General features: G+C 39.4%; 1 protein-coding gene across 2 annotated transcripts in view; it reads left to right on the top strand.

The window, feature by feature from the left end:
- The window catches only part of plcb3 (phospholipase C, beta 3 (phosphatidylinositol-specific)), a 43453-nt gene that overhangs the window by 4821 nt on the left and 17505 nt on the right, over window positions 1-21127 (top strand). For both annotated transcript variants that reach the window (XR_015865374.1, XM_088413131.1), the window contains exons 2-5: window positions 6255-6341; window positions 18970-19038; window positions 20294-20431; window positions 20526-20605. Coding sequence is in view for 1 of the 2 variants with exons in the window: in XM_088413131.1 (XP_088269257.1) it covers window positions 6255-6341; window positions 18970-19038; window positions 20294-20431; window positions 20526-20605 (374 nt within the window). In the remaining variant the exon portion in view is untranslated. The remainder of the gene's footprint in view (window positions 1-6254; window positions 6342-18969; window positions 19039-20293; window positions 20432-20525; window positions 20606-21127) is intronic.

Genomic DNA, 21127 nt, shown 5'->3' with positions numbered 1-21127 from the left:
TGAATGCGAAGATTCCTAAAATGTACGTAAAAATACGTCTCCAGGATTAAATGAGTTAAAACACATTTTCGTACTTGTTGAATATTACATCAGAGTCGTTCAGGGCGCAGGCATGGACCAATCACGGCCCAGTTTATGAATGTCACATGACTAAACCTAGAAAATAAGTGAGCCATGACCGGTTGATATCCGAGCCTAGAGCATGTGTGATGTCATTTCTCTTCGACAGGGTAAATGTGCTTTTAAATTGCGCATGAAAAATAATTTGTGATCTAATCAACAAAATATGAACTTTTTGCTTAATATTATAAATTATATTTATTAACTTTTTACTTAAAGATAGACATACAAGATTTGCTAAGGCGTTACTAAAACACAAGTATTGGAACTTCATGTTCCAATTAATTTGCTCTTAGTTTGAAAAGGTAACTACTGTTCCTGTGACGACCTATGAAAATCTATCTGTATCATATTATTGAGAAAATAGTAACTTTTTGTTGCTGAAAATGTGTAAATAAATTTAGTATCCCTTTAACAAGAAGAACTTTTGCCATTGTTACTTTGTTGCTTCATGTTCCAATCAATTTTCTCTCCATTTGTAAATGTAAAAATATACCGAACCCGAACGGCATTAAAAACATCATGAACAATAGTTGAAAATATTACGAAACAGACAAAAGAAGAAATTTAAGTGGACTATCTCTTTGTAATTATTTTTGTCCGAACATTTTGCTGTGCAATAATCACAACTTTTTAAAAAGTATTTTATTGTGTATAATTTATTAGTTTGATTAAAAATAAATAAATAAATAAAATTAGCCCAACCTTACCTTAAAATAAAGCCGGTATCAAACCCTTATACCATTTTATCGTTATTTTTTCCGGGTGTCCTTTTTCTGTCTGTCAACCTTTTTTAGCCTCGCTCGTATTTTTTTTATCGCTTCCGCTTTGCGTTCTCGCTGGTCGGCGTCATAACAACTTGTGCTTTCTTAATAGCTTTGGGCATTCAACTCCTTGGCACATCAAATGACACACACACACACACACACATAATTGTGCACGTAGGGTTTGGGAGGCACAAGAATGCATTTCTAATGAGCTTTCTTCTGCTCCGTGTTTTGGCTTGCGTGCGCGTCTGCTTGGTGTGCGTTTCGCATTCAACAACTTCCTGCTGCAGCTTGTTGGAAATTGGCTCACTCCCGCCACAACTGCAACCACCGACGGAGATGAATTCCGTCTCGCTTTCGTTTCAAATTCATCCCCAACGTCCAACGGCTTGGTCCGCTCCAAGGTCTCGGCCGATAGCACGCCGTGTTGAACTTTTAAATATTGTGACCATCGGTGTGAAATTTCAGCTCCCCGCTGTCTTCTTTCAATGCTTTGAGGTGAAATCCCCGGTGGGGACCAAGTTAATCTGGCCTTACTGAGAATAGTCATAAAACAGCCGTGCACTTTGCGGCTTCCGACTTTTATGTGAGTTTGATGAAAACGATCTGGCTTTCCCGCTAAAGATGTCGGCTGGGAAGCGGGACTGATTCACCGGTGCTCGAGAACTCGGCGCGTTCCGACACCACGCCGACAAACGCTCCCGACGCCGTGGCGGAGGGGTGAGAAACAAGGGATGGCTTGACGGATGGAGGGAGGGAGGGGCGGAAGGTCAACCGCAGCCACATGCCAAGTACGCGAGGACGTCTCCTCGACTCGTCCCGTCTCCTCGCCTCGTCCCGTCTCCGTGCTCTTTTCAGTGGAGTGTCACTTTTCAACTCTGGGCCGAATGGGCAAGTTGTGAAGCAAGGGAGTAAGTATGGGCTAGTACCCATACCTCAAAAGGTGTATCGAGTAATCGTCAAGGCCTTCGATATCAGCCGACGATACTGACAAGCTTTTTCTGTGAGATCTGCATCCTTCTCTGCCCACGAGGTCGTGTTTTCATTGAATAATCCACCATTATTCCAATAATCGAACGAGCCAATAATATTTTTGATACATGATCATGTCAGCCTCTCGACACAAAATATTTGGATTTATATTGGCCTCTTTGAGAGCAGACTAATGATTATTGTTACGATAAAATAAGGTACTTACAAACATGTTTTTTGACTTCAATCAAGATTGTAGCCATTTTTCAAATATGTCACGGACCAAATCAGTCATCAAACAACACAAGACGATTTCTCTTGTTATTTCCAGAATTTTACATTTTGGAAAACATCCTGTTTTTACTCAAAGCGATTGAATGGAAATTAAAACTTTCTTTTAAAAGATGATTTGCTTATATGTACTTTTATTATTTGCTATATGTACTCACACTCTCTCTCGCTCTCTCTCTCTCTCTCTCTCTCTCTCTATATATATATATATATATATATATATATATATATATATATTATTAGTGCATTACTCCTGAAATCGCTCAATTTTTGTGGCATGATTACTTTTTCCATTAAAATACTTTTTTACAGATATTTATCCATCTGTTACTTACTTTTTTTTGTAGAATTTTAATAGTTTTGAATTTTTTATTTTTTTGCTTTTGTCTTGAATGTTGTTTTATTTCATTTTTATAGCAATTTTAGTATATTTTACTTCTCTGAAAATGTCATGTTTTTATGGGTGTAATTTCGACATGTCAGGTGGAAAGTCATTTAAAAAATGCTCGCTAAGCGCCAGTATTGTGTTTAAAAAAAAAAAAAAAAAAAAAAGGTAAACAAGTGTCAAACTGGCCATGCTTCAAACAACAAATCTGGGAAAAGAAAACCACTAAAATAAACCAGAACTCACGTGTGAAATGAACGATAAAAACAAAAAGCGTTTTGGTTTTGTAAACATGAGTTGTAGTTTGTTGCTTTTTTTTCTTTTTAAAGAACTTTCGTTGATATTTTATATTTATATTGTTTGCCAAATATTTTTGTCATTTTAGATGTACTTTTGATGAGTTATGCTAATTATAACAACCTTGCATTGTTTTTTTAACACGTATGTATTTGGTTATGTATTATTTCTCACCGTGCTTAAGTAAAATCTGTACATCTACTCTTTAACCGCGTACATATTCTAACCGCTGGTGAAACCAGAAGACAACAGGTTCTCGCCCGCAATAAGCTTCCATTGTGTTGGTTAGAAATGAATGTATCTCAAATATTTCTTGTCTTGTTCCATTCCAGAATAAATTCTCGTATTGGCCTTGAACAGGAAAAACGAAGTGGCAATCGTTAGCTGAGGCGGCTCCGTCGTTCCGCTCAGGTCGCGAACGTGCGTGTCAGAAGGTCAGATCGGTAGGCGTGGCCCCAGCGATGAATTAGCTTGAGGGAAACGGCGACAAAGGGGTGATTGACACAGGAGGAAGTTACACCTTCTTTGTCATTTTCACAGGGAGCTAATTACGGTCTAGGTCCAATTTTAGAACCGTCGCCTACTCGCAAACACAAAGAACGCCGCCGCTTCAGGTAATCGTGACCAGAAGGGCCAACTTCATTTTTTACTTTTTGTTCTTTTGAAGTGGAGTGAGTTTTTTCGGTCAAGCGGCCCACAGCCACGGAAACAAAATTCCGGACGTTCCTCTTCGTACCGTCAAGTTACGTTCGGGCCGTTAGCTGAATTTGTTTGTGATTAAAATGAGATGAAATCAAGGGGGAAAAAATACACTGTTTTCGTACATCAACGTTCACTCTTAGAGGGAAAGATCAAGGTGACCGTCAACTTCAAAATAAAAGCATAGCAAGGCCATTTTGCCTTGGTAGTTTATTTTTGAAGAAATGTCAGAGGAGTGCATTCTTTTTTAAAACTGTTTTCATATATAGGGCGCACTGCATTATAAGGCGCATAGAATAGAAGTAACAGAATAGAAGATGGATGAATGGATTAGTCAATTTCATGATTTTAAAAACCTTTTTTTAAGGCTGACCCAATTTATCACGTGCCACCGCTCGTTACCTGTTCAGTTCGTGATTTTTTTTTTTTAACAGATCTCGGCTGTAATCCCAAAATATGACGCTTTATGTTGAATATTTACTTTGTGGAAAAATATTTTTTTATAATAATTTGTTTTTGAGAACAGGTGTGACACTTAATTATTTTTTGCGGACAAATATTTATTCATAATTAAGTTAATGGTTTCTTTTTGTGAATAGCTTTCTATTGTAATCCCAAAAGATGATGATTTATATTTAATATTTTTCTGTGGATGAAGATTTATTTATAATTATTTCTTTTTGAGAACAGATCTAGCACTTTGTTGATTTTTTTTTTTTGTGGACAAATATTTATTCATAATTAAGTTTTTTTTATAACATCTCTAGTGTAATCCCAAAAGATGATGCTTTGTATTTAATATTTTTCTGTGGGTGAATATTTATTTATAATTATTTCTTTTTGAGAAGAGATCTAACACTGTCGATTTTTGTTTTTTTTGGACAAATATTTATTAATAAACAAGGTTTTTTTTTTTTTTTTTTTTGGATAACGGATCTCTACTACTATGATCCAAAAAAGCACACTTTATGTTGATTATATTTTTGTGTACCAATACCAATTTTAATTGTAAATAAATACATTTATAATTCAAATGCATGTAAAAATTGAAGAATTTACATGGCGATCAAGTTTTTTTTTCCGTCCCCCAAACATTAAAACTCGTGGTTTATGCATTGTATAAGCCGCGCCCGATTTTCAGCTTTGGAGAAAATGAAAGTATTTTAGGTGCGCCTTATACTGCGGAAAGTACGCTACAGTATTTCATGGCATTTCCGCCCTATGAGTTAGTGGCTGGTAAATGCGTTTATCCTGCCTGGGTCTTCGTTTAGCGATCTCGCTGCGAAAAAAGCTGAGCTTTATTGTAGTGTTTTGGTCTTCTGTTTCTTGGCCGCAAAGCAACAAGCGAGACGCTGTTAGCGGTCACATGAGCTGAAAGATGGCATTCCTCCGGGGCGACGTTTGACTGTCTTTGTGCGGACAATTCTTCAGACGCCGGCTCACGCGCCGGAATGATAGGGCGTGAAATTGCCGACGAGACCGACCCAAGGTCGGGACCTCGGAGACGTTCGCTGGTTAAACTCGGGCACGATATTGTAAAATGTTGCTAATTGACATTCGGACTTTCGCTTTTCTGCGTTCTCTATCGGCTGAGCCCGAAGACCAAACTGAGTGTACAGTATGTTCCATTTACGGCGCAAGACACAGCTTTGTATTCTTGACGTTTTAGTGAAGTTCCCTGATTTGCTTTTTAGAGAACTTGGCAAATCTCCGATCTCGCTATCTTTTTTTTTTTATGCTAATCTGCGCTAACAGGAAACTGCTCAGGCTAAAATTAGCACACAAAGTAGACAAAACTTTTAAACTTAGCCCCGTGACGCTCGGCTTGTTCTCTTGTGATATAATGTTGGGCAATCGGGTTGCCGGGCAGATCTTCGCCGTCGGTCACCTGATGATGATGTCATTTTCACTCGCGAACAGCGTCAAGAGTTGTTTGGCCGCATACAGCTCATATTAACTCATTCGATCCCAAAGACGTAGTTTTTCTTCTTTTTTAAAGTTTAGGCTTTTGAATTGAGAAGTAAAGTAATAAATTGCCGTATTTTCCGCACTATACGGCGCACCTAAAAGCCTTAATTTTTTTTAAAAGCTCGCGGTGCGTCTTATAATCAGGTGCGCCTTATATATGGATGAATCTTGAGATTGGGATTGGTAGATGGGGAATGAAGTGATAAAGTAAACTTAACTCTTTCTTTTGTGTGTTTACAGTTATAACTTTGTTGCATTTACATTCCACATGACAAAAACAAAGCCTTTTTCCTGGGATCATCCGCGCCCCCCCCCCCGGCATCACCTCGCGCCCCCCCCAGGGGGGCCCCGCCCCACTATTTGAGAAGCATTGCGATATGGAAAAGTTTTAAAATATGTCATTAATTGAGGGTGCGCCTTAAAATCCGGTGCGCCTTATAGTGTGGAAAATACGGTAATTTAGGTACCCAAGTACTGCAGTACTCATTACCTTTGACCTTAGCTGACCCAAGAGAAAAAGCTTAGTTTTTTCCCTGTGAAGTGCAACTAAATAAAATAATCATTGTCTTTTTTTTTCGGCACTTTGATGCACTCGGTTATTTCGCGAAATAGTCGTATTATTTTGTCCATAAGGGTGCAGCCCTAGTCTGGACTTCAAAAAAAACTTAACGCGTTAATGACATCATCATGTGTTTTTTTCCGTGTTCTTCTTTTGTACCGTGCGTCACCGCAATGACTCTCTGTCGCCATTCCAGGAGCCCAGCAGCGGGTCCCCGACCCTGGTGACCCTGAAGGTCGACCCCGACGGTTTCTTCCTCTACTGGACGGGAGCCGCCAACATGGTGAGACGCAAATGCACGCTAAGGCGAATGCGACGCAATCAGTCCTTGTCTCGTCCCCGTCGTTTCCTCCCCGATGTGCTCGTCATCCTTTTTAGTCCATCATCTCGCGTCGCCCTTCCTGCCCACCGCCGCTTAGAGCCATTACTGCGGCCATATTAGATCGGTCGTTGGAGGCATTTAGCTAGCGGACGTAATTAGCCCGTGGCTATATGCAACGCGATAGCAGGATGTGGGCTGGGAGGAAAGGGACGCTTTGTTTGTAGTGCCGGTAGGAATCTTTTGGACTTCATATCAAACTGGCGCTCATGGTCGACATCGATTCGTGGTTTGATGAGGAAAAAACTGCGATAGAACTGCTTTCTGTTGAAGGTGAAGAGGCAGATCATTTAGGAATCTTTGGTATCTCACTCGAACTCGATCCACCCCTGCGCTAAATAGCGACCCAATGCCATTTCCGCATCCAGAACCGGAACAAGCGCAAATTGTAGTCAGCTGAGCATTTTTCAATCAGTTACACGAATTGGACCCAGACACAGAAACTATTTTTTGCTTCTAAAACCAAATGATATTTTTTCAGCACGGTGTTGTGAATGGAAATGGACATAAATAGTTTATTATCCTTGCACTGCAGGATATAAAAAAAATATTACTAGTATTGGCATCTATTTGATGTATTTCCTTCTTTTTTTTTCACTAGCCTTGTCAGTTTTGAAGGACTGATATCATGGTCATTATCCCCACGGTTAAATATATGCATATAAATTTACATTTAGCACATTATGGATTGAATCTCTTACTAAATATGAGTTTTATGGTAGCAGTTATTCTAACCAAAACGTGAAACGTCTCGTTTACCGAAGCCGCACGTCTCACCTTGTGGCTGCCTCGCCTCCATCGTGACGTTGTTCAATCCGAAACATCTATCCATCCATCATCTTGACCATTTATCCTCTCAAGGGTCGCAGAGTGAAATAAGGAGTCAGAACAGTTTTTTTACTGATATTAAAATGAAGAAATAAAACAGCGTCAAGTTATTGCGCTCAGTAAGAGCTTTTCTTTTTACCAAATTGGTCTTGTGGGAAACTAGTATTTATAATAACAGTTCCAACAACAGTTGTGAATTATTTACTAATTACAATTTAAATTTTTGTGTTTTTGTTTTTAATTTTTAAATCCAATCCAACTTTATTTGTTAAGCACTTAACAACCACAGCTGACCAAAGTGCTGTACAGAGAAATAAAAACATCGTAAAAACAGACACAACACCTCAAGGACATAAAACGCTCAATATTTTTTAAATTGATCAAAATGCGTTTTGTCTCTACATTTGCTAGCTAACAAGGCAATGAAGCCAGCTAAGCTAATGCTGTTTTTGACCAAATAATTGGCAGCAACCTTTTTGGAGGGAAATTGACCCGGTTTGTTATAAGTAGGCGTGCAATTTGCCATTTTTGCTTTCTAGACTTCAGTATAGTTGAAAATTAACACATTCACTTGTTGTCAAATAGAATATGTTGCATAATAAAAAGGGCACTTCATGATTTTATTTTCCCGCAAGCACTTGCTTTCTAAAGGGGGTCCCTGACCCAAATTGCCCAAAACTCCAACCTTTGCTTCATTCCGTTTTCTCATCGAGAAAATCCCGTCCGACAGCCAATCTTCAGCATTCTTCCAACGCGTTTCGAGATAGTAGGCCATTGGTCGCCCGAGGTGTCGACGTGACACTATTCAGCAAAGATTGATCTAAAGACGGAGGTGAGGGTGTTAGCAAGATGGCAGATAGCGTTTGCTATCAGATGCAAATTCAGAACTGCTTTCCTGGAAACGCAAGCGCCTCGTGCCTCACAATTTGTTTTGTTACCGCTTCCTGCTTGGCGTCATCGCAGCGATGATGCGCACATGCCTCCAAACATTCGGGCCGGTTTTGCAGCTTTTTCTTCAACACGGGTCATTTCGGGGTGCGAAATTCCCAACTGTTATTCCCGGGCATTAAATTTGGTTTGCCGGCCCCCCGAGGACGAGTTGCAGCCACAGCGGAGAGGCAGGAAAGAGGACGCAGCAACACAGATATTCATCTTTTACTAATGGGAACACTTTTACACAGATGACTTGGATATTCTGGATGGGAACCCATTTCTCGGAATAGCCAGACCCAAAATATTAGAGCTCCGGTGCGCCCTTGTCAACATGCTACTGATTTTCTGGGCTTTAGATTTTGGGTGATGCAGTCTTTTTCTTTTTTTTCGCCGGCAAAAATAGATCTTATTTTGCAGTGACAACCTATTCGAACCATCTCCAAGAAAATCTTTGAGCAGAGCTTCTCATTTCTTTGCAAAGTCCCCCCGCCAGGAAAAAGACATTTTGCCCTTCCCACTCATCACAATGACTATAAATATTGATATTGATAAATATTGTATAAGTATACCTTCAAATGTGCCCTTTTTAATCGTAACAAAAGAAAAAAAAACTTTCAATGACTTACCTACTTTTTACAGTGTTTATACGGGTTACAGGTTAGTCTAAAACTAAAAAAATAACTCAGTGCATTGAAGTGCCTGAAATAAAAAGAAAAATGATACCAATCCTTATTTAATTATTTTATTGTGTTTATATCTACATAAAAACACATACCACTTTGGGCTGTGGCGTCTGACATTGTTGCTATGACGTTGTTAGCATGTGATTAGCACTTTAGCAATGACATCATACGGGAAGCACTCCGCATGACCCCAAACTAAACTTAAGTAAACTTACCTGTTCCCTGGGTTCATACGTGGGCCCGCCCCACTATTTTAGAAAGACTGCATTTGAGTGTTGGACTCCAAAAGAGATTTTGTACCAGTTCTCCAGTGAGGATTTGAACATTTTCTTGTCCATCAATCATCCTTCACTTCCGTCAAAGGTGCAGTCTGTACCGTCTCTTTTCTTCCCACTGCCTTCAACCTCCCTATTTAAACATCCACTATATCCAAACCTCTTTAACGTGAACTTTTAGCCACACTCGGAGAGCCTGGCTGCTGATTTATGTTCTACCTGCTCTGTTAGCTTTGAGCGAGCCTCGAATTCAAAATATTTAAAAGTAATGACAGCTGAGCTCACTTACATCATGTACCGTACAGACCGGCCTCGGCAAACTTGTCACACGCTTGACACTTTTTTCCTCCTGTCTGTTTTTTTTTTTTTTTTTAAATGTGTCACATTTAAGCTATGGTAATGTATGCTGCTGGTTAAGATGTACTCTATCTCACTTGAGGAAACGTCCTGTTGCATTTGATAAAAACTTAAAAAAATGCATCTGTATCCTTCAGGCGTTCAAAGTCCAGTTTAAAGCTTAATTCTTAAACTCAATTCCAATAGGCCACTGTGCTTCAGCATACGTCTGCTTTTTATTTATTTATATATATATATATATATATATATATATATATATATATATATATATATATATATATATATATATATATATACCGTATTAAAAAGCTGATGGTGCGCCTTATAATCAGGTGCGCCTTATTTATGGATCAATATTGAGATTGGGATTCGTAAATGGGAATTGAACTGATAGTAAGTAAGTAAATAAGTAAGTAAGCTTTACCTGTTGTTTATTTTGTGTGTTTACAGTGCAACAAGGTTGGTCATATTGACATTGAGTTATTACTCTACTGAGCGTTATTATTTGAGTTATTATTGTTATTATTTTGAGTATTACTATATTGCGATTGAAAAAGTTTGAAAATAGGTCATTAATTGAGAGTGCGCCTTATAATGCGGTGCGCCTTATATATGGAAAAAGTTTGAAAATATGTCATTAATTGAGAGTGCGCCTTATAATGCGGTGCGCCTTATATATGGAAAAAGTTTGAAAATATGTCATTAATTGAGAGTGCGCCTTATAATGCGGTGCGCCTTATATATGGAAAAGGTTTGAAAATATGTCATTGAGTGTGTGCCATATATATATATATATATATATATATATATATATATATACACACACACACACACACACACATCCACACAGTATATAAATGTGTGCAGATGCAGTATAACATCGTAGTACAGTTTAGTCATGTATTGTACGACCCTGACAGCTGGGAGTCGTCACACGCCGGACATGTTGACATTTCCCCCAAACTTTCTCCTGCATCCTTTTTTTGCTCTTTGGACTGACATCCAACTTATTTCCTCCCTTCTTCCAAGCTCAGCTGAGCAGACGCACGCTCTCTACGTCGTTCCCCTTCCACGTTTCCTAGAAATAACAACTCAAACGTCGCCGATTTTGTCTGCATTGGTGGGAAAGCGGGCAGGAAGTTGCACGGATGGGGTAAACGTGACGCTGGCTGATTTTCCTGCCTGATCATATGTCCCAGCTGCAACATATCTAACCCTCTTCTCCACATCCTTGATCGTCCCCCTTCTCGCCGTCCCACCCACGAAGTTTAATGGACACGCCAGTAGCACCTTCAGGGGCACCCCCGGGGGTGTAATTGCCTCACCGCACACCATTTAGCCCGTAATGGAGCCAAATTGATTCCTCGCACACAAATGACGGTCAACTCGAAGTGAATGTGGTCTCACCTGGGTCGGGATGACCAACAATCGGGGATCCCACGAGTCGAGGGCGAGACCACGAGAATGAGACGAGATTTTTGAAAAGTTGAAAATTTGGAGTATGAAATAATGCCCAGTTTATATTTACCGTTTTGTCTTTTGCTGAGAAGACTGCAAGGAAAGTTAGCCTGCAAATGTTGACCGTCAGTGCAAGTGGTCGACTGTTTTTTGTTGGGGTTTTTTTTTGCAGTGTTGACAAACTCTCAGATTTGCAAATATTTTGCGATTCTTTTCTTCCACTGGAAAACCAAAATTTTGCCACGCAGGTGATTTGAAAATAATAAGCACATCCTGTACTTATTAACGTATTAACTTGTGGCCCAACAATCCAAAAAAAAAAACCCCAAAAAATCTCAATGAGAAATTTGTGGCGAGATCTCGCGAATTTAACCCAAACTGACAATTTGCTCTTTTTTTTTTTTTTTTGTGCTTGTGTACCACCACAATTCTTGTCACGCTGTCACAGTGCCATCATCAGTCAATAAATCATTTGCTTTGACGCTTCAGCGAGCTTCGATTCTCCTCACTTTAATTAGACGGCGCTGTGTAAACATCTCAAAGTCTCATTGACACCAAAATCCCGCCCCTTTTGCAAAATGGCCGCCCAATTAGTTCCTTGAATGCCTCTTTTCATCGTAGCCAACCAAAAAGGCGCTGTGTGTGTCTGCGTGTGTAATATAAGCCAGATGGATGCTTTGAGGCACGATTGTTGGCAGGTACAAGTAGCTCAACTTAAACATAGAGCCGATTTGAACAAAAAGCTTTAGACATGCGCGCGCGCACACACAAACACACACACGGCGAATAAAGGGATCGAGGGGAAGTTAAGTGTGTCATTTGATAACGTGACAGCTTCCTCCCCTCTTCCGCACGCTCACATCCGCGATTATTGCGCGTGAACACGGAGCGGAAGTGCGTTACGCGCACTCCGTTCCAAAGGGGGGAAATCATCGACGACAAAGTTGCCAGTGACGCTTTTACGTTGTGTAGCAGCTACACAATTTTATCTTCAAGCGTAGTTACATTTTTGCTCATGGATTTTCATTCGATGAGATTGTGTGCATCCTTCTGCTATGCGTGTTTTAGCCACCTGGGGGCAGTGTAATGGGGATTAGTAAATTGATAATAGTTTTGCTTGTGGAATTAAAATGAAGTTTTGAGATTCATGAATGGTTGCGTTTAATAAGCGGGGATATTGAAATAAGTGAGAATTTTTTTTCAGCAGTAGATAAATTCACCTAATTTTAGTTGTTCTATTGCCACGACACCAATGCTAATAATTTGCAGGTAAATCAGAGATTGAGTGATAATTTTTTCATTTTGATGATTATTCGCGCAGGTATTGGGCATTTCAGCGAAAATCAGCGCGATAGATTAGTTTGAAACTTTGAGAAAGTGAATTTTCATTTAACTTGATAAGAAATTCCACTAGCAGCATTCTGGATCTTCTGTTTTAAGTGAACATTTGGATTCATTACAATTTTTTTTGTCTTTTTCTTAAGAATTAAGTCTGTTACCTGGCAGCTGTAAATGTTTTTTGATTATTTGAAAATTAATAAAAAAATATAAAAAAAAACAGGTGAACATTTAAAATCTGTTATTGTGAAATTATTTTATTTTCTGTAGAAATTTAAGTTTAATTGTACTTTTTAAAACACGTTTATCTTAGCTAGAAATTAACAGCAGATGATTAAAACATGTAAAATTTCAAAATACAACAATTCTGACATTTCTATCTGATAGCTGCTGGACGTGTGGGTTTTTACGTGCAAAAATAATCTATATATAATATATAAATAATATATAATATAATATATATAATATATAATATATAAAACCATTGTAATTACAATTTTTGATATGCATTTTAATATGATTTATGACATTGATTTTCCTGCGATTTCCGCAACATTCCTTTGAGCGGTGGTCAAACTATATCAGTAAACAGAAAATTCGTTGTTGACTTGTGTTTCACCCCAAGACAGTAGGTGGCGGTAGAGACCAATTAAATGTCATCATCACGTCACAGACTACAAAGACAGACCAGACCTTTTTTCAATTTTTTTGTGGGCGTTAATAAATTTAACCTATGTATAGAACTGATGCCACCGAACAATTTGAGTGGTTGAAGGAAAAAAAAAAAACCTTAAATTATTACGCCTTTAAAAGCATTTACAAAATTAGGAAAAATGCAGTGTATAGTGTCCACAAGGGTTATAGAGATTTGATATAGATAGATAAATTTGAATACCTTTAAATTTGAGGCGAATTTTACCTCTTCATGTATTGTTTGTTTGTATTGTTTTTAGGATAGTTTACATTGATAGTCAATTTTTCACTTTCTGGCCAACTGCTGCTTTTTTTGTTTGTTAATTTTTCCTCTTTATTTTCGTTTTGATGTTGCCGTAATTACTTGCGCGGTTAAAACTAAGACGAGCCTTCGTAGGCATTCTTGACATTTACAGAATACAGTAACACACCTTTTGTTTTTGCTGCCAATGCTATTAGCAGCTAATGAGTTAATGATTCAAGCTTCTTATGTAGTTTTTGAAAGAGAGCTGGAAAATCCGTGTCGGAAAATACAAGCCGAAGCGGATTTATGCGTGCAAGGTTTTATTTTCGCGTGTGAGTGGTGTGTCACCTTATTGACGCATTTGAAGGGTTGCTATAGCGATGACGTCAAACGGGGCGTCGTCCAGCACGTCGCGCTTGACGTCACTCAATTGCGACTGGCAAAAATGCTGATGAATTAATTGGATTATTTCATCATTTTTAAGGATTGAAGTTTTTTTGTGCAAACATAATTATTGTCCAAATTTTGGACCATATAAAACCATTATAATGACAATTTTTGAGATGCATTTTAACGGATTTTATGACATTGATTTTACTGCGATTTTTGCAATATTCCGTTGACAGCAAACGGAAAATTCTTTGTTTACTTGTGTTTCTCCTCAAGACAGTAGGTGGCAGTAGAGACCAATTAAATGTCATCATCACGTCACAGACCGTTTTTCAAGTTTTTGTGGGTGACAATAAATTTGACCTGCCACTGAACAATTTGAGCGATTGATGAAAAAAAAATCAGTAATAACTTTAATGATCTTTTGAAGCATTTACAAAACTAGGAAGAAAAATGCAATGTGCGGAGTTTGAAAAGTGTGTGCACAAGGATTAAACAGACTTGTCATTTCTGATAAGAAAGTATCCTTGACAAAAAAATGTTCAATCGAAGGTTATCTCGTTAACCTTGGTCTCTCTCCTTGTCAGCTCGGTTGTTTTTAAAGTGCGCGAGCTGCTCTCTGCTCACTTCACTCCCGCTCGCATTTTATTGCTTTTGATAGGACAGCTTTGTTTATATGGAAGCGAGTGCTTGTTTCTGCATGTGACTTTTTACAGCGGCCTCACTTCGTCTTACTGATCGAAACCAAACTGGCTTTGTGAGTTTATTTCCCCGCATCTTTTTTTTTTTTCCAATTTATTCAGCATTAAGAGGCACAGGGACTGTGAAGAAACTGTCGCGCTGTTCCAACTATGCTAACCACAAAAACTATGTGGCAGTCAGCTTAATCCCGCCTCTTTTTTTTTTTTTTTTTAAATATATATAGCTGATTGTTACTTTGAGCAAGAAGGGAACGATTACGCCGCTTGTTAAAGGTCATAGGTCTCGTCTGGCTTCAGGGAAGAGGGGGATGGGTTTCCCGCACGCCGCCACCGCACGACATTTGAACCCGGCCGCCATCGGCGACCTTCAATAAAACGCACGCGGGCGCGGCGCAGGAAAGGAGTGGCGCTCCCTTGATTGTTTTCTTGGCCTTTAATATTCCACGTCGTGAGTGCAGATGAAGAATGTGGGACAGTGGAACAAAATGGATGGCGATCTAATCTAAGTGGACTAACACACTGGACAATTATAGCTTGACCTTAACTGCTTTTTCATTGGTCGCAAAAACACTCTGGAAAAGTTTCAAGACTAAAGCGATGATTCGCAACCGTTTTTCAATCATTTACACCCTGGGATATATTTTTATTAGCCAAGTACAGTGGTACTATTTAGGAAAATCATTTGTTCCGGAAGTAATGTATGTAAAGATGTAAAGAATAATTTAAAAAATGCTCCTAAACCCTTTAAATTCATCATATTAATTGTAGCAGTTGACAATATGAATGCAGTTCACTTGTTTGCCTTGAGATGGTGCTGGTGTGTTAGTCTTGAGTGCAGAGGGAGACATCTTTTTTGGACGTTTGATTTGTACCTTTTTATGTTGCATTTCCAGTTATTCAGGAATCATTTACAGGTCCACAGGAGTTTTAATATTTCTTTTTTGGGTGATTTTGTAAGTTTACTTAAGTTTAGTTTGGGTTCATGCAAGGTGCTTCCTGTGTGATGTCATTGCTAAAGTGCTAACGACGTGCTAACGTCAAATGCGACAGCCAAGAGGTATGTTACAAATGTGTTTTTATGGGAGTATGTGCGATGCTAGCTGTAGCTAATGTCAATTTGATGTTTGTTAGTTGGTGGGAAGTGTGGATGAAATGAGTAAAGATGAAAATTGGAAGCGCAAGTAAAACAATGCAAAAAAGTATTTTCTCATTTGTGGAAAAGCTGGCACATTAATAAATAATAAAAATGCATAACAAACCATAACGTATTCTCAACATTGTTTGAACCTTGACGTAATTTTAAATAAGAACAGATTTGCCAAAAATAAATAATATCATCAGCCACCTAGCATAATAAGATTGAACTCAAATTTGCTTTTGTCAGATGGGGTTATGTGAAGGTACTTTAAGGGTTGCTTGAGATATTACCAGGTTCCTCGGGTATCAACAAATCTAATTTAAATAATTTTTGCATTTAGCTTGCAGCAAATCTAATTCATTTTGACACATTAACAGTTTCCTCAGGTATCAGCAAATCAAATTTCAATCATTTTTGCATTCAGCTTGCAGCAAACCTTTGATTATTTTTTGCATTTGACGCTCCATGTGAGATCATCTATCTATCTATCTATCTATCTATCTATCTATCTATCTATCTATCTATCTATCTATCTATCTATCTATCTATCTATCTATCTATCTATCTATCTATCTATCTATGTTCTAGCTAGCTAGCTTTGTAGCTATCTGGCAAGCTTCTATCTGTCTGTCTGTCTGTCTGTCTTTATCCGTTTTTTTTTCTATTTGTGTAGCCCCCGATTCCCTACTGGGGTGCGTCCCATTATTTTACAAGGATTGATATAGCGAGACACTAGGGATTCTTTGTCATGATTTTTTTTTGCATTGATGCCTGAAGTACCGTCCAGTACCCCCACTTCGATTGAATTGGCACCTAGCCACGTAATACCTGCCCAAGCATGCTCCAATAAGGTGGAGAAGGAATTGACAATTTTTTCCATGCGTGATAGAATTTACACTGGCACTGAAGTGCAAATCATACAAACAAATAAAAGCAAACAACTCATATTTTCCTGCTCGCTCCTTTTTTCCTTGCATGTTCCTTTTGTCTGGCATGCTCATTTTTTTTTGCATATGTTTTTTTTTTCTTGCATGTGCTTTTTCCTTGCATGCACTCCCTTTTTTTGTGTGCTCTTTTTCTTGCGTGTTCCTTTTTTGCATGTTTTCTTTTTCTGGTGTGCTCATTTTTCCTTGCATGGTATTTTTTCATGTGTGCGCCTTTCTTCTTGCTTGCCCCTTTTTTCTTGCCTTTTTTTTCTTGCACGGTCATTTTTCCTTGTGTGCTCTTTTTGTCTTGCATGCTCATTTTTCTTGCATGCTCCTTTTATCTTGCATGCACTTTTTTCCTTACTCCTTTTGCGTGCTCTTTTTTCTTGCATGCTCTTTTTGTCTTCCATGATATTTTTTCCTGTGTGCTCATTTCTTCTTGCTTGCCCCTTTTATCTTGCGTTTTTTGTCTTGCATGCTGTTTTTTCCTGTGTTCATTTCTTCTTGCTTGCTCTTTTTTCTTGCCTGCTCCTTTTATCTTGAATGCTTTTTTTTTTCTTCCTAACTTTTTTTGTTGCGTGCTTTTTTCATGCATGCTGGTTTTCCTTGCGTGCTCCTTTTTTTCTTCTACGCTCTTTTTTCTTCTACGCGCTTTTTTTCTTGACCGGTCTTTTTTTGTTGCTTGCATGCTTTTTGTTTCTTGCATACTCTTTCTCTTGCATTTTCTCTTTTTCTTGTGTGCTCCTTTTTTTGTGTGCGTCTCTCTTGTATGTCGTTTCTGTTTTTTGTTGTGTGCTCCTTTTTTGTGTGCCTCTCTCTTGTATGTTGTTTTTGGGTTTTTTTTGTTTGCGACTACCATTTTTTTCGTTTTGTTTGCATAGTTTATTTTGTTTGTGTTATTTGCACATCAGGGCCACTATAGAAATCTTCCTAACCGCGAGCCTACACATAAACGTGTGTCGCTCTTATAAAATGCAGACTTGGAGAGAAGCAGGCTCAATTGTTGCGCCGATCAAAGCGGATCGGGAGCCGGGCCCATGACAGATGAATGGAGCGCTACAGCTGCCACGACTGGCTCAATCCTTCACAGCGAGACATTCGGGCCAGCTGAGCACAAGGCCGGAATATGTTAGGAATGCACTCGCAGAAATGGCCCACCTCCTCGGCAAGCGCGCCCCCCGCCTGCGCCTCCGCTAACAGCAGTGTGCACAAACCCCATGATGACACATGGCGACCCCCCCCCCCCCCCCAACCACACACCATCTTGCTCAACAAGTCAGGATGTTTCACAAGTTCCAGCCTGCATGTCGGCGATTAGCGCTTGAAAGGGCAAGTTACAAAATGTGAACTGTCAAAACGCACACGTAGAGTTGTCATCTCACTTGTCGCCGTCTCCAAGGAGTCGCTATGGCGACCATGGCAGAATGAAACCACAGCCTGTGGGAGAGAAAGGAGGCAAGTTTTTTTTCAATGATTGCCTGCGTGCGTGTCCTACAGACCCAGAAGCGCTTTATTCCCCCCGAGACACCAATTATTCTCCACAGGCCAGCGTGAGGACATAGTTTGAGTCCAACTCCATTTGTGGGCCTTTTTGAAGGCTCCTCGAAATTGTTTTGCGTGTGGCCTATCACAGCGAAGCAGAAAGGACCGGGACGAGGCAGCCAAAATCAAAGTTTGTTTCTGGAGAGGACTAAAAACTGCACAAACTGTTCATTTATGTCCACTGAAGTGGACGCTGGTTTTTGGTCTATGTCTTTGGAATAACTGGAGCGAACATACTAACTCCTACTGTCCTCACTAGAGGACATCCTGGCCTTTCCAAAGATCTCCCATGTGTTTGGGTGGGATGCAATTAATTTTGCTGTCTCGTTGTGACAAAATGGACACGACAGTGGACACAAAGGACTAGGGCTGCGTCCCTCGAGGGGCAAGGAGGCCTTTGCCAAACAGACATTATTGCCAATAACAGCAAGTATGATGTCAACACTTTTATTTTCTTTGAATTCATTAACGCATTCAATCCCAAAGACATATTTTTACGTCTTTTTTTGTGTCCAGGCGTTCATTCACAGTTAGTTCTACATACAGCACTTTTTTTTTTTTCAAGTATTTGGCCGCTCCGTGGCTGGTCGATTGAATATTTAATGAGTTAAGTATTTAAGTGATTAATTACTTAAAATAGTAATAAGGTAATTGATCACTTTAGGTCGTAAAAGTAGGTACTAAAGCAATTGAATACTTTAGATGCTAAAAGTACTAAACGAGTTGACTACTTTAGGTACTAAGTATTGAATTATTTTAGGTATTCAAGTGCTATTCTGTTTGCACGTTAAAATGAATTTGAACAATAAATACTTTCAAAATTAACCCTGAAAACGTATGTATGGTATCGATTGACAAAGGTGAAACCACGGGTCCTTTTTTTCATGAAAATGAATGAATATGTAACATCTACATTTTTGATCTTGGTTTCAGTTATTAATTTTTGTGAACTATAAAATAAAACAATAAATTGTCTAAAATCTCACCGCCATGTTTTTCTCTTTTTTTTTTTTTTTTTTTCTTCAGGAGGTGGAGATCCTGGACATCAGCACCATCAGGGACACCAGAACAGGAAAGTACGCCAAGCAACCAAAGGTACGTTTGTGTGTCTTGAGCTTTTTATTGTGGACGTTCTTCCTCACAACAACATGCAATATCAACAGCGGCCAGAGGCGGCGCCAAAAACAAAGATCAAGCCAAACGAAGCACATATGAATGAACCGTTAAAGCATAGACTACATCAGTTCCAAAACATCATTATTTCGGGTGCCGGGTACCAGTCGATCCACGAACCGGTACTGGCCCGCAGACCGACGCTTGGGGACCTCTCTTTTCGAGTATACCTTTGACGGTTAAGTTTAGGGTAAGGATTAGGATTCTGCAATCATTTCCGATGGACGAGTTTAAGTTTAGGCGCTCGGATGGACAATGAACGTCCTCGCAAGTACTGTTGTACAAACGTACGTGTGTATGTGTGTGATGGTGTCACCTCCTGCCGCTGACGAATTTCCCGCCACTCAAGTGTGACTGTCGGCGAAATGCGTACGCCGTGTGCTCGCCGCTTCTCTTCTTGGATGTCGCGGAAGGCGACGGAACGCTAATGAGGCTCGGCGCAGATGGAGCAGGAAATGACACAACCGGTGGCGGAGACCTCGCGTCATCTCCCGACTTCTTGTTTTTAGTCATAAACGGGGTCTCTGCGCACTTGTAAGATGGCTGTCAAAAAGACGTATTTAACGATTTGAGTATGACTCGGAATTGAGTTGCGTTTATAAACTGAAAACTTGCAAGCGCAAGGTATTTTGAATACAATTCTCGTTCGCACAACTATGACCAGAGGTGGGCGCTTAAGAGCAAATTAATTGGAACATGACGCACTTTACATCGCCACCTAGCGGTGGAGAAATATGTTCAGTTGAGCGAATAACCTTCGATTTGCTACTTCTCATTCACAATTGAATTTAAGAGAGATTTATTTGTTGTTGCTCCCTTTCTTAGTCCTGGTTTCATGAACCAAAATGCATACTGTACACCAGTGGGTCTCAAATGGGTACTTGAAGGAACTCCAGTGGTTACTCGGTTGCTTTTGGTTACTCGGGATTTTAAATAAAACAGACATGCAAAAATCCTTTCAAAATTATTTTTGAATTAATTAAATGTTGCAAGAAAATATAAGAACAAATTAAAAAAAAAAAATGTTATGTCCAGTTGGTTATTCAGTTTCTTAGTGACCTCTGGTGGCAGAAACCAGCGCTGCAATTGATTTGGAAATCCCTTCACAGCGCTGAAGTGGAATCCTAAAAACGAACGGAAGGCAAAAATGTGTTTTTGCGCGTCGTGTTTGCGTTAGGACCCCAAGGTGCGAGATTTGCTCGGCTTCGGGAAAGGCGACAACGTGGAAGGGAAGCTGGTGACCGTCGTCCACGGCAACGACCTGGTCAACATCTCCTTCGTCAACTTCCAGGCTATGCAGGAAGACACGGCCAAGGTAACCATGGCGACCGGCGTTCCCGTCATCCGTCTTTCAAGCCCTTGTTCCATCCTTCCTTCCTCAACTTATCACAACAACTTCTTCTTCCCAGATTTGGACCGATGAATTGTTCACTTTGGCCACAAACATACTGTCCCAGAATGCATCACGGAACACCTTCCTGCTCAAAGCGTAAGAGCTTACAAACGTTTTAGTCTTTTTCAATGATGTCCTCACAATATTATATACAATATAAAGTCACTAAAACACATTTTGGCGAGATATTGCTTCATGTTCCTAGTTATTTGCTTTTAATTTGAAAAGAGAACTACACTGTCCCTGTCACAGCATTAAATTAGATAAAACTTGGCAAAATATAGGCATACGAGTTTTAGTAAAGGAGACACTAACACAATTTAGCAAAAGGTTGCCTCGTGTCCCGCTTAGTTTGCTCTTAATTTGAAAAGAAAGCTGCACTGTTCTGTTCCTGTCACAACGTTGCACAGCATCAAATTGGATTAAAATATGACAAAATGAAGGCAAGCAACGTTTTCCAAAGAATTCACTATGAGACAATTCAGCAACAAGTTGTGTCATGTTCCAAATTTTTTGCTCTTAATTTGAAAGTTAGTTCCTGTCACAGCATTGAATTAAAATAAAGCTCGAAAAATTAAAGGCATACACGTTTTTGCAAAGGAGTCATTAACACAATTT

The sequence above is a fragment of the Hippichthys cyanospilos genome, chromosome 1 (assembly GCF_059441005.1).
Source record: "Hippichthys cyanospilos isolate Australia breed blue-spotted pipefish chromosome 1, RoL_Hcya_1.0, whole genome shotgun sequence".
NCBI classification, from domain to species: Eukaryota; Metazoa; Chordata; class Actinopteri; order Syngnathiformes; family Syngnathidae; genus Hippichthys; species Hippichthys cyanospilos.
The sequence above is the reverse complement of the archived record's forward strand: the minus strand, read 5'-3'. Positions and strand labels throughout refer to the sequence as shown.